Source organism: Papilio machaon, chromosome 16 (assembly GCF_912999745.1).
Source record: "Papilio machaon chromosome 16, ilPapMach1.1, whole genome shotgun sequence".
Taxonomy (NCBI): Eukaryota; Metazoa; Arthropoda; class Insecta; order Lepidoptera; family Papilionidae; genus Papilio; species Papilio machaon.
In genome coordinates, this window is record NC_060001.1 from 6078000 (window position 1) to 6091257 (window position 13258).

The 13258-nt window shown below is 35.6% G+C and overlaps 2 protein-coding genes across 2 annotated transcripts; both read left to right on the forward strand.

Moving 5' to 3' along the window:
* Positions 1–1176: 1176 nt before the first annotated feature.
* Positions 1177–6826, forward strand: LOC106716488 (ubiquitin carboxyl-terminal hydrolase 14). Its single transcript, XM_045681516.1, has 11 exons — positions 1177–1315; positions 2195–2373; positions 2832–2939; positions 3201–3315; positions 3762–4017; positions 4437–4593; positions 4842–4907; positions 4995–5177; positions 5805–5916; positions 6250–6429; positions 6520–6826. Exons 1-11 carry the CDS (start codon positions 1300–1302, stop codon positions 6645–6647), a joined length of 1500 nt encoding a protein of 499 aa, XP_045537472.1. The 5' UTR covers positions 1177–1299; the 3' UTR covers positions 6648–6826.
* A 1796-nt stretch (positions 6827–8622) lies between these two features.
* On the forward strand, positions 8623–13089 carry LOC106716762 (protein sneaky). The gene is made up of 12 exons (XM_045681667.1): positions 8623–8704; positions 8969–9088; positions 9306–9477; positions 9612–9746; positions 9970–10213; positions 10487–10612; positions 10891–11142; positions 11422–11637; positions 11929–12131; positions 12338–12508; positions 12693–12781; positions 12965–13089. Exons 1-12 carry the CDS (start codon positions 8623–8625, stop codon positions 13087–13089), a joined length of 1935 nt encoding a protein of 644 aa, XP_045537623.1.
* The last annotated feature ends 169 nt before the right edge of the window (positions 13090–13258 follow it).

Consider the following 13258-nt stretch of genomic DNA (forward strand, 5'->3'; position numbering starts at 1 on the left):
GATAATCTGTTATTATTACAGATCCCGCATTTGGGCCGAATTCTGTTTCCCTGAAGAAAACTGTACTGATGTAGATTTTTAAAAAAAATTACATACCAGCCACAAAATGCTATGCAGTAAACATTTTACAGAAGAATCTTTTATTAACATATCTAAATCACGTTTAAACAAGCTGTGCTTGAGGTTTGTAATCACAGCAGTTTTGATTCCGGCGACAAATTGTGACACAGTGGGGTTATAATTTGATCCACAACTAAATCTGATACAGCCGAAGCAGTTCTCTAGAGCGTCTTGATTGAGGCGCCTTGTTGCTATGTTTTTAATGCTTATATCTTTTAAATAATGCCATAATTTTTCAATGGCATTAATTGTGCGTATCCATCCTTCTTGTGACGGTGGAATCGTTCGCGATCCTACAAATGACAGGCTATCAATGAAAATTTTCATTTCTTTAAAATAATTTAAATGTTGACTATTATTGCTCATATTTGTCGAAGACTTTTTTCCTCGCCTCAAATCCTTTGAGTCTGCATTTAGAGAATCAAACAGCATATCCATTTTATTTAATAAATTTGCTGTAGCAACACACTCAGCAGGAAGTTCATCTGAAAAATATTAAAAAACTTAATTAGTTATATGCAATTATAGACCAATACTATTACTACCAGTGACCGCGGCCTCGCTTGTGTGAATATAGTTTGTATTAGTTTGATAATTACATTATAATGAAAATTGTGATTTCATAATAAAATCAATAATTTTTATATCTTTAAAGCGATTCTTAATTAAAAAAAATCGGGAACTAAATTTAATTAAATAAATGATGTTAAATTACTCTGTTTCATTTCATTATTCCTTTAACTAATTTAAGTTAATAACTTTTACTAACACAATATATTGGAAATAATGATTATTTCATTTTAAAATTATTCTTTCTTTAAAAAAATCTTACATTTGCCAAATTATCAAAATAATCATAATTTCCAATATAAATTTTTAACTATAAATAAATTAAAATACTAAACGTATATTCAAAATTCCCGCGTTTTATTTTTTCATATGGGCGACCATTATGGCGCTAGTAGTATAAGCGTATAGACCAAAGTTATAATACTATAGTATGTAACATGTCATTCTTCTCTCTATAGAGAGTAATAAATAAATTCTTTGGTCGTGACCTTTTTTGACGTCTGTCAACAAATTACACGAAGTGAATAATCGTGACTTTCAGTTTTGAAATATTAGGAGCCGGTGTTTGTTTTTAGCAGAAAAAGAGAAGTTTGAAGGAAATATTTCACAATGCCTAACGTTTCAGGTAACTTTTTAATATAATACTAAACTATAATTGTTATTTAGCATAAAATTTAGGTTAGATTGAAGATAGAAATTGTCACGAAAGTTTAATATTTTCTATCAGAATATCGTTATAAAAAGGCATCTTTCTTATTAAATTACTAGTACATTGCCTTTATTGATACATTTGATGATTACATTAAAAATAGAGTTAATCTCCCAGAACCGGCTTGACTGCTAGTACTTTGCTATAGTATAAACAAAGAAACGAACATCATCTGTTCCAGTTATTCATCTGAATTAAAATAACATGTAGTATTTCTAGTGACTGTTAGGTATATTCTTGTATTTAGCACAAACATACTTAAAATGAGTTTCTAAGTAGGCATATAAAGACTTTAAATATTATGATTTCATTTGAATGATCTATTTGTCCTAAAAAAAAATGTTGAATCATTGTGAATTCCAATTTATGAATAATGTAGTTATTTAATGAAAATATTGGTTCAATCACTATTTTTAAGAAATTTCATATACAATTATGACTTAACAAATTAGAGATCCAATATAGTTTTGATATGTTACACTCTGAAGTAAAAAGTATAATTAAACTTATAAAAAATAATAATGTTACATTAGGAAAGAATTGTGTACAAACAAATATATGTACATATGTGTTAAATAATTAAAAATTGTGTATAAATATCATAATTATGAATCATCAATTTATCAAACATGAAAATAGACATGTCTGATTACAAGGGATGCTGTATACTGTCTACTGTATTTGAAATTATTTATAAATCTACACACATCTCAAAACATAAAGAAATAAAGAAACATAGTATACTGGATGCATTAGTTATCATAAAAGAATCTAATATGTATTAATATTATACAGTCAAAGTAAAGTGGGGTAAGGAGACATTCCCCGGTGTGGAGGTGAATACAGATGATGAGCCGGTGCTGTTCAAAGCGCAGATATTTGCCCTAACCGGAGTACAGCCAGACAGACAGAAGGTGGTCTGCAAAGGTGTTACATTGAGAGATGATGCATGGGGTAACTTTAAATTGACTAATGTAAGTTATTTCTACTAATCATATAAGACTTAAATGAAGAGATCTACTTTCTTAGACTTGTTTTTTTTTTAATAATAAATAGTATGGTACAATTACACAAATGGTCAATAATTATTTTCAATAAGGAATAAAGGAAACCACAGATTTATAATCAGCAGATACCTAATCTGATTGTTTAATGTGGGGTAAAAAAAGATTTCCAGAGTCCCTTCCTAGTGGTAAATTCCCGCAGAGTTGTTATTTACAATATAATATGACATTGAGAATCAAACCTAGATTAGATGTCACATTTAAGTGAAACACTGTATCTATATCTATGATTGTCACATTTTTGTTTTCATCTATGGTTTTCTAAGATTTAAAAATTTCATCTTGTAGACTAGAATTATGAAACTTGAAGACCTTGAAAAAAAAAATGTCTAAATTTGAAACCATACTATACCATGAAATTATTTCAGAATGCAATAGTGCTTGTGATGGGTAGTAAAGAGGAGGATGTTCCTGCAGCACCTGTAGAACAAACTCGCTTTGTGGAAGACATGAATGAGGCTGAGCTTGCAACAGCTGTAAGTTATAAGCTATCTACAAATACAGTTAAACCTGGATAATCCTCTATAAGACAGAGTCAGTTTCTAGTCTTTACGGACATCCTCCATAAGTGAAACATAGTTCCTTGGATTCTTGCTTATCCAGGTTCTACTGTACATATTTAAAAGTTGTATAACAGAAAAAGCTAAGCCTTTACAGATTTTGTACAGCTACGGATTAGAATTTTTTTCATAATTTATGTATTTTACTGTTTAATTGGTATGAAAAAATCTTTGCAGCTCGATCTCCCCGAAGGTTTGATGAATTTGGGCAACACATGCTACATGAATGCAACAGTTCAGTGTCTCAAGACTGTCCCTGAGTTGAAGAATGCACTTCTTAATTATGACAAATGTGAGTAGCCATTTAAATTTGTTGTTTGCCATCCGTGATTTTGTCCATATGTAATTTTAGTTGATACTAGCCTTCGCCATCGACTTTGTCTGCGCGGAATAAAAAAAAACGTGATTAGTAGCCTATGTGTTCTTTCAGAATATGCTCTACATCTATGCCAAATTTCATCGAGATCTTTTGAGCAGTTCTGGAGATACATTCTAACAAACATCCATCCATCCAAATATTTGTATTTATAAGTAAGAATTTTTTAGTAAGATATAAGAAAAGAAGTAATTTTAGAAGTTTTATTGACTATAAACCTTATTAGTGGTTGCTCATTGGTCCGCATTGGACTATAATAGATAATCAAGCATTTTTTATTACTGCAACTTTGTCAAATTTCACGTTCATCCGTTTCTGGGCAATATTTCAGAATTTTCTTCTACAATATAAAAATATTCCAGCATCAGGAGGTGGTACAGCGGGTGAGTTGACCTCTGCGCTGAGTGACACGATGCGTACACTGGAGGGTGGGCAGTCGGGCGCATGCGCAGTGGCCACGGCCAAGCTGCTGCACGCCCTGCACGAGGCGGCGCCGAGGTTCGCGGAGCGCGGCGCCGGCGGGGGCTTCGCACAACAGGACGCCTCCGAATGCTGGAGTGAGATTGTGCGCGCGTTGCAGAGCAGGCTGCCGGTCGCCGCCCCAGTGCCAGGAGACAGGTACAATATACGTCCTCAATTAGAGGCTCTAACCCTTTAACCCCCATTAAACTTAAGTTACATGGCGGCCGATTTATTAGCTATTTTTTTTTTAAGTGATGTCATATGCCTTATGTATGGATGTATGTAAATTTGTAATAAAATTTCTCCAGCGCCCCCTATTGGCCGTAAAGACACTAGCAAATCTCATACAGTTTTTTTACATATTTTGTCGATATATTTACAAAGGCGTATGTCGCAAATATTCGTGATAGGCCCTCTGAAATATTTTGCAATTTGCTAGGTAATATCGTGAAATGTGCAGTTTCGTTATTTAATTGGAACAAGATTTAGTATTTTCGAATTTGAAAATGTATCACATTTGCTCTTTATAAAGTTTTAGAGAAGTGTTTAACAATTGCTTGCTTTTATATTATCAGGACGTCTATAGTGGAGCAGTACTTCGGGGGGCAGCTGGATGTGGAGCTGGTGTGCGCGGAGGCGGAGGAGCCGCCCTCGCGAAGCACCGAGTCCTTCCTGCAGCTCTCCTGCTTCATCTCGCAGGATGTCAAGTATCTGCAGTCCGGCCTCAGATCTGTAAGTCTTCAAAGATTACCCACCGAAATCAAAAAGAGATCGAACATAGTTAAGCGAGAGTCATTATCTGGTAGTGACGGACTACCTCCATAAGTGAGAAACACGGGTAAGAGAAAAACCTCTATAAATAAGCAAAACATCAAGATCCCATGGACTCTCGCTTATCAAGGTTCGATTGTATATCTTGTGATTACATTTTATTGAAAAGTGTATAAATTTAATATATAATTTGTTTATAATTGTTACAGAAAATGTCGGAACAAATAACAAAAATGTCGCAAACATTGGGCAGGGATGCTATTTATACAAAAACGGTAATCCATTTAATTATTCAAACATACAAACTTACTACATATATTATTTAGAACTTTTAGGAAAATATCGTTTTCCCAATATTTCAGAGTAAAATCAGCCGCTTGCCCGCATATTTGACAGTTCAGTTTGTGCGGTTCTACTACAAGGAGAAGGAGTCTATCAATGCCAAGATCCTCAAAGACGTGAAGTTCCCACTGGAGCTGGATGTGTTCGAGCTCTGTTCCCCGGAGCTGCAGGAGAGGCTCGCGCCCATGAGAGCCAAGTTCAAGGTTAGTGTGAGCTTACACTGCAGAAATAGCTAAGCCGCAGTGTCCTGCAGTAATACAGTTTTATATTAGTATGGAAGCAGCTGAATGATGTGCTATGAAGCAAATTTGCCTAAAACTTTGTTTTATTTTATGTATGACTAGTTGTCGCCCGCGACTCTGTCCGCGCGGAATTAAAGAAACTTTATTCGTAGCCTTCCTTAATGTGTTCTTTCAGGCTATGATCCACATCTATGCCAAATTTCATCAAGACCTGTTGAGTCGCTACAAAGATACAATCAAACAAATATCCATACATCCATCTAAATATTCGCATTTATAATATTAGTAAGATTAGTCCAATATAGAGTACATACCTACCTTATATCAATATAGAATATATAGGATTAGAATAATATGAAATTAGGCTAAGTTTGTTCTATTTTTTAAGTAATACTAGCTTTTACCCGCGACTCCGTCCGCGCGGAATAAAAAATAGAAAACGGGGTAAAAATTATCCTATGTCCTTTTCCTGGTTCTAAGCTACCTGCCCACCAATTTTCAGTCAAATCGATTCAGCCGTTCTTGATTTATAAATAGTGTAACTAACACGACTTTCTTTTATATATATAGATAATATTTAATTTTCAGGAAATAGACGATGCCAAAGTAGAGTCCACGCTAAGTGGAAAAAATAAGAGCCACGGAGATTCCAGGAAAGACACGAAAAGGAAAGCAGTTCTGCCGTATTGGTTTGAAAATGGTGCGCACAATTTTTCTTTTAAACCATTCATTCTTTCATTACGTATGAATATATATTCGTAAAAATTCGTCAAAGAAGGTGTGGTTTTTTAAAATGATTTTACAGAACCAACTGTTATTTTTTAAATCACACATACTTACGGAAATAAACTCACACCTATTTTGTTAATTAAGGGTTGTTTGACTTTAAGAATAAATTCCAGACAGACGGATGGACAACAAAGTGATCTTATAAGGGTTCCGTTTTATCCTTTCGAGTTAAGGAACCCTAAAATTATGTGGGTACTAACTAAATCACTAATTGATAACTTTGTCTCCATACATGGTGATGCAGATGTGGGCAGCAACAACAGCGGGTTCTACCGTCTTCAGGCAGTGCTGACACACCGTGGACGTTCCTCCTCATCGGGGCACTATGTGGCATGGGTAGCTCGCGCTGGCGGCTGGCTGCGCTGTGATGATGACACTGTCACACCTGTTACAGAGGAGGAGGTGCTCAAGCTCAGCGGAGGAGGTAACAACATACATTTTGTATGACATGGATTTGCAGAGGATAGTTTTAGGTCAGATTGTACAGCTAGGAATATAATATAAAATTGTCTAGGGGACTGGCACTGCGCCTACCTGCTGCTGTACGGACCCAGGATCCTGGAGATACCTGAAGAGGAGGAGCCAATGGTGACGGAGGCCAGCGAGGACCCCGCGGGGGAGCCCCCCACCGCGCTCGCCTAAACCCCTCGCCATAAGGCAGACCCCCGCACACACATTGCAACCACGCGGCAGCGGCTCTAGAAATGATGGTTATTCAATGATCGCTTCAGTAGATATCTGTCGCCTATAATCTTTTACGCGTAGAAAACTCATTCTTCATTGAAAATAAACTTAAATATTACAGACTTAATAATATTTAGGTATTACATAAATGTATTCAAACTTTTTACGAATTGAATTTTACGGGCATATCATTTCTAGAACTTTCGTTGGTTCCGTTTTTTTTTATTCTCGCATCTCTGTAATAAGTGTATTTATTTTGATATAAAAATTTCGTTACATAAAATAAGTGTGATTTGAAAGAATAATTTCTGTTTCATTTTACGTACAATGAGTTTTTTTTTACATAAATTTCTAGAAAGCATTTAAAATGCTGTGTGTGTTTAAATTCCAATGTCAAAAAACTTATATTAAAACATGTCTGTGTTCGTATGTTTTTATACAAGTGTTCGACAGTGGAAACCTACGATGAGACTCATGTGAGCATGTCCGATATTTCTCTATCGTTCTATACAATTCTATTGAATTCGACAAGACTAATTATACTAAAATGATAGATAAATAAATATTAAATGATTATCAAATGGCTTTTATTTATTTTACCTCTAATTCAATGAAGAATGCAAATAAATATTTTTTCGCCTTAAAAAGGGTTTTTTTCCTCAATTTCAGAAAAAAAATACAACTGTCATAAAAATGTCAATGTCACAAAATTTCACCATATTGTCAAAAGTCTACGAACGTTAAATTAATTAATTAAGAATATAATAAGTTTTAATTTAAAAATATTTGATAAAGAGAGATAAAATGTGTGTATCAAAACTTAAAAGTGTAATTTACTTCGCCGGCGGATTTTCATTGGGCCAACTATACTATTTATATTTTTTAAAAGATATACAACTTCCATACAACATTGGAAAGGTCCTAGCATTGATAATAAGTATAATTTTGGGTAAGATATAAATAAAATACAGCTAATTAATTTGATAACTTATCACTTGATTATTCATTACGGTCAATAAATGATCAAGTGATAAGTTTCCTACAAAAAATAAATAAATAGAAAAGATGGCAAAGAAATCTGCTAAAATAAATTTTTTTTTATATATCATAAGGTGGCAAACGGCTACTTGGATTCGCCACAGTAGCGAGGCGACCGTTGCCCATAGACATCCATAAATGCAGATGCGTTGCCTACCTTTAATCAACGGAGAAGGGGACGCACAGAAAGAGGATATTTCTTCTTCCTATGCGTCCCCTCTTCCGCCAAATCCACTTCCCGAAAGAGGACTAAAATTAGGCCTTCGGCACCACACTCATCAGACGAAACGCGGAATTGCTTCCACTTCACGCCTGTCTTCAATGTGGTCGTGGTATTTCACCGGTCGACCCGGCCAAGTCGTACACCTAACAAATATTGTTATTGCGGGATCTACCACTAAAACTCTAGAATAAAAATAAATATTTTTTTTATATAAGAGTAAAAATTAATAATGCGTTTATATAGACGCATAAAAACATTACTTACAAATTCACGACTCGAAAAGTTTGTATAAGTTTTTTCACTATCCGTAAAGCTTAACTTAGTAAAACCGTCAAATTTAATTACAGAAATAATTAGCCATTGTTCTCTCCATTTTATCCTTATCTAATTGTTCAATAGACTATTTGCAAAGGGTAAGTGTCACATGTCAACTAAACAGAGATTTAATTAGCATTATTTCTTGCTTATTTACTTTGTAACAAATAAATACAGTTGCCAACATTTTGTATGTTATCGGCAAAATGTGTCTTTCAATACAGTAAGCCATATTGCCTTTATCTAGAACCATTAAGTCTAAATGTATTACTAAATATCTGTTAAGTACCTTAATGAGTTCATATTGTTTTAGTCGTATCTTTTGTCTTGACCATAATAACGTGGTATCTTAGAAAGATGACGTCACAGAACAACACGCACAAAAAAAAAATCGCTCGATTGCCAGCTTCTACCATAAATAATATTGGATATAGTATAGGTACTAAAACCAAAATCACTTAAAACATCGAAAAACATTACTGAATAAACTGAACACAAAAATTACTGAATAATTTGAGTAAAAATCGATGTTGTACTATTTTGCATTGCATTCTGCCGGTTATGGTCGCAATAACCGATAAATTATTAGATTTCTACTGTAATATTATTCAAATTTCTATAGTAGCACTACTCAGTGCGCTGATGACCTGACAGATATTTGAAACGAATATACCTAACCACTATCTCCCGGTGTACCCATCAGGTGTCGGTAACGCGTCGTCGATCCAAATGCGCTGTATATCTCTGCTTATACTGCCCATGTACTGCGGCAAGGCGGGCCGTGGCGTGCTCAAAGCTGTCGTACTCACATACGTTATAGCAGGTAATATCAACAGCTCATTACCAGTAGTAATATCAACTAGTACAAGCCTTTTCAAATATCTAGGCAACCCAAGAACGTCGGCGCTCTACGCAGTGCCCTCCCCCCGCATCCTGATACACCCCGGTACAATTCTGTTCTGCGCAGCAACTCTCGTGAATATGGAAACATTAAAAATTGTACCCGACTTTAGTTAGTAAATCAACAATATAACTGCCAGGTCCTATAACGAACATGGGTTACAACGCCAAGGAGGTTGTCCGCGTGTTCGCTTGCAGCGCCCAGCTCTCCTACAACTTGTCCGTGCTAAGATACAAGTTGATGGCGGGTCCGATAAAGAAAGCAATACTCGCCTCTAGGTCGCAAATTAATGTGTTCAAGGATACGTTTAGGTAAGATTGATTCCCGGAAGGCTCAATGTATAATGGCAGATGAAATCTAGCACTGAAACGAGTTATATCTTAAAAGGTGTCTACGAGAAAAAAGTTAGCAATGTCTGCTTTAACTCAACTTGGCGTGTTTAAAGGTCTATCGATGAAATAATAACACCAATAGAGAATGAAATAGAAGGAACAGAAGAACTGGTACAGATAATGCGACGTAATATTATTGAAGATTTTGTTGATAAAAAGTATCTCACAAGGGAAGGAAACTATACTAGGTTAGTCATTTTTAATGTTTAATTTTAAATAACTGTTTAGCTTATAAATAAGTAACACTACTACAACTAAATATTATGTTATTCGTTCTTTTTTTATTGAAACTTTATATAGAAGTAGAGATGAAGGTAGTTAAGTATAAGAAAAAGAAGATAGAAATCTGAGAATCTAGCACTTTTACATGAGCGCTGTTAGTATTTTTTCCAAATCAACTGTTATACATAGGGATACAAGTGAAAGTTTTCTGCTACAAGAAAAATATCTCAACAAACTATCGTACCGGTGCAAGGAGCTAATATCCCGCGGGATAAATAAATGCGAGAAGATGTTCGTCACCGCTTTCGATGAATGCTACTCCGCTGCGCACGGGCACTTCGATCACAGCGTGTGTTGGCCTCTGAACACACAGACGGCCTGTGATCTGAGACGGTTTCTTAATGGAAGTCAGCTATGCGATACCATTGATCAGGTAATCTTTAATTTAAGACTGTTACTGCATGATCAAATTATCTATGATGTATTTTTAAAATCAAAATGGTTTTTGAATTTTCAGCCCTGCCGTACTTAGTCAAATAGATTAAAAAGCATTACTTTAGTTAGATTAAAGAGCTAAGTTTTTATTGCTTTCTCATATCTGAATCAATAATATTTTGAATTAAAATCGTCTGGTATTAAATTCAACTTCTCTTGCCTAGCATAAATATTCGTAAATCGTACAAAATATGTACTCGTAATTTTATAGATCGATCCTGGTCTAGGCGAGGGTTATTTATATCTAAAGAAAATTCAAAAAAGATTGACAGATAACCTAAAATATGTAAGAATGCAATACAAAGTCACATATGAAAGAGAACTCTATGATGTTCAGGTTTGTTAATTTATATTTAACTAGACAATTTAAAATCCATTTAAAAAATACGAAAGGAGTTGAGCAAGAATAATTAAAGTTGCACATAATTATAGTTACATAGTTACACTAATTTAGAGTAAAGTCTTTCGCTGCTATTAAATAATATTTTATGTCATAAACGTTAAGTTGTTGCTTCTGCAACAATTCTTTGCTATATTATTTAAATTACGAGCCACTAAGATGGTTTCGTATCAACATGCCTGGCGACACACTGAACGGGTTAGTCTTCCTTGCAGGATGCAAAAGAGACAGGTAAACGTGTGATGCACGAGTTCGAGCAACGCGGCGGTAGCATGCAGTGTGTGCTGAGTGTGGTGAATGTGTGTCTGGCGCTCATACTGCTGCGAATAGTGCTGGCGGCGCAGGCGCACCATGACAGATATCTCACCAACATCACATACGACAATATATACATCACCTCCTACTTCAAGAGAATCGATAAGAGACGGAAATTGAAGAATAAGTGTTCATTACTTCCGTTGAAAAAGGTGGCTGTATTTTAAACTTGCGTTCTCGCTTCAAATGTCGATAATGTAGCAAAACATTATTTGTAGGAATACAAAAACGATCCTTTAGAAAATACTAAAATTACGGGACTATCTCCGCTTATCAATACATGGATTGAGACACGAGAGTAAAACATACAGAGAACTTAGTTTCATGAACAATCAAGGCTCCTTATTCGCCGGCCAAAATCCTATTTTCGCAGCTATATAAGAATGAAAGAACGTGTTTTTTTATATTTGAAAAATTCAATTCTATTTTAGATGGAACGCAACAAGTACGTAGACGTGCACTCGTTGGAGTACAAATCGTCGCAGCGCAGTCAGATAGTGACTCCTATCCACAAGGTGCTACTGGAGGTGGTGACAGCGACCACCTTCGTCATGCTGGACAGACTCTTCTACGAGGCGCTCGATGTAGTGCGACAACACGCGGAAGTTGGTGTCGCGCAGCAGGGCACTAGGGATTTGGAGATTGAAGTAAGCTAAGAATACGTTGACTTCTTGCTTCTTTAGGCTTAGGAGTTTTGTCATATAATTAATGTTGCATTTTTTCTTCGTTTTCTTATGATTTGCTTCTTCTTTATTTTAAGAAATTGCCACAAGTGTCCTAACTTGCTTCGAAAAAAGATTCGGTCTCGTCCGCTTCGACCGCCACCAAATAATCAACAATGGTTTATTTATTATTTAGAATGCTGAATGATAGATGTTAGTTAGTCAGGTATAATATAAGTCGCTTATTTCTTGCAATTGAAATGTTGAACTGTACAGGTGGAGGGCCAAGGCACAGTCGCGACCATGATGCGTAACATTCTAAGTCAATTGAACGAGACACGCCACGTGCACGTGTCCAACGAGCTGTGTCTCCCACACCCTCGCGCTATGCCCACTATATACTTCATCAAGATATACTGCGGATATCTCTGGATACTTCTACTTCTATATTTGAACCCTTACACATTGCGTTTGAACAGGTTTTGACTTTGAAATAGTATCACGATAACCTTAATGTATTAATATCAAAATCTTATAGCAAGTAAATAGGAATACATTTAATGTGATGGTACTTGCTAGTGGAACACGAGCTTTATTTAGAGATTTTTTCCAGAAATTAACATAGTTTCAATTAGCTAACTACATACTTCTAAAGATCGGAATAAACTCTTAAATATATCTTCAGGTTGATATGTAGTTACTTCTACCCTAAGCGGGAGAAGCAACGCATACTGCACTTGTATAACGACATTCTCAAGAAACGTATGAAGATGCAAAAGACGCTGCGGAGGAAAGCGCTTCAAGCGGTACGAGCGCAATACCTCTCTGGAGAGAACTTGCGCAGTTTGAGAATGAGGTACAAAGACATAGCCTTTTCATCTCATAATTTGTAAAACCAAATAACCAAAGATAAAGTTATGAATATTGTCTTAGGATTGCAGAGCCAAAAACTAAAAAAAAAACTGATTATTCTGGTTTTCTGTTGAAGAAAGGTCTAATTTTCTTTCTAAATATGTATTTATTACAAATGTTTTTAATAGGTTTCCACAACTGCTCGGCTGGCTGTCAGTGTTCCCAGCTGCGAGAATGACTTGCCTTATATGCGGAGAAACTGAACCTAGGTGTAATTGTAAGTATAAAATATATGAGGTGGAAACAAATCAGGTGAAACAAATCAAATGAGGTGGAAATCCTAAATCATTATTGTCTCTGGTTTTTTCAAAGAGAATGCGAGGGACTAATATGTTTTCATGCAAGTCTATTGTTTGTTATACTTTAGCTTCATCGTGTTTATGGCATCGTTGTATGTCAGCGTCGTGCGGGTTCGCGTGGTGTGACGAGTGCTGGCGCGCGGGCGGCGGCCGCTGCCTCGCCTGCGACCCGCTCACCCGGCTCAGCGACCTCGACTCACTTAGTGAAGATCAACTCGAATATTAACCTTCTCCTATCGCTAATTAACGTTGAAGTTGCGATTTAATAAATGCTGAAAAAAAATGTAGTTACTCTGATTTTATGGCTGCAAAACTATGCACCTTGTCAAAACCCCATTTTATTATTTGTTTTCCATATATCTTCAATAAGGCAGTCATTCTTAGTTAACTTTAGA

What these genes read in the sequence shown, in the direction of transcription:
- LOC106716488 (XM_045681516.1), top strand. An exon ending in TGCAGTCCGGCCTCAGATCT is followed by an intron (nt 4,594 to 4,841) that starts GTAAGTCTTCAA and finishes TAATTGTTACAG; the next exon opens with AAAATGTCGGAACAAATAAC. An exon ending in ATGCTATTTATACAAAAACG is followed by an intron (nt 4,908 to 4,994) that starts GTAATCCATTTA and finishes CCAATATTTCAG; the next exon opens with AGTAAAATCAGCCGCTTGCC.
- LOC106716762 (XM_045681667.1), top strand. Translation starts at nt 8,623, where the DNA reads ATGACGTCACAGAACAACACGCACAAAAAAAAAATCGCTCGATTGCCA. An exon ending in TATGCGATACCATTGATCAG is followed by an intron (nt 10,214 to 10,486) that starts GTAATCTTTAAT and finishes GTAATTTTATAG; the next exon opens with ATCGATCCTGGTCTAGGCGA. An exon ending in GAGAACTCTATGATGTTCAG is followed by an intron (nt 10,613 to 10,890) that starts GTTTGTTAATTT and finishes TCTTCCTTGCAG; the next exon opens with GATGCAAAAGAGACAGGTAA.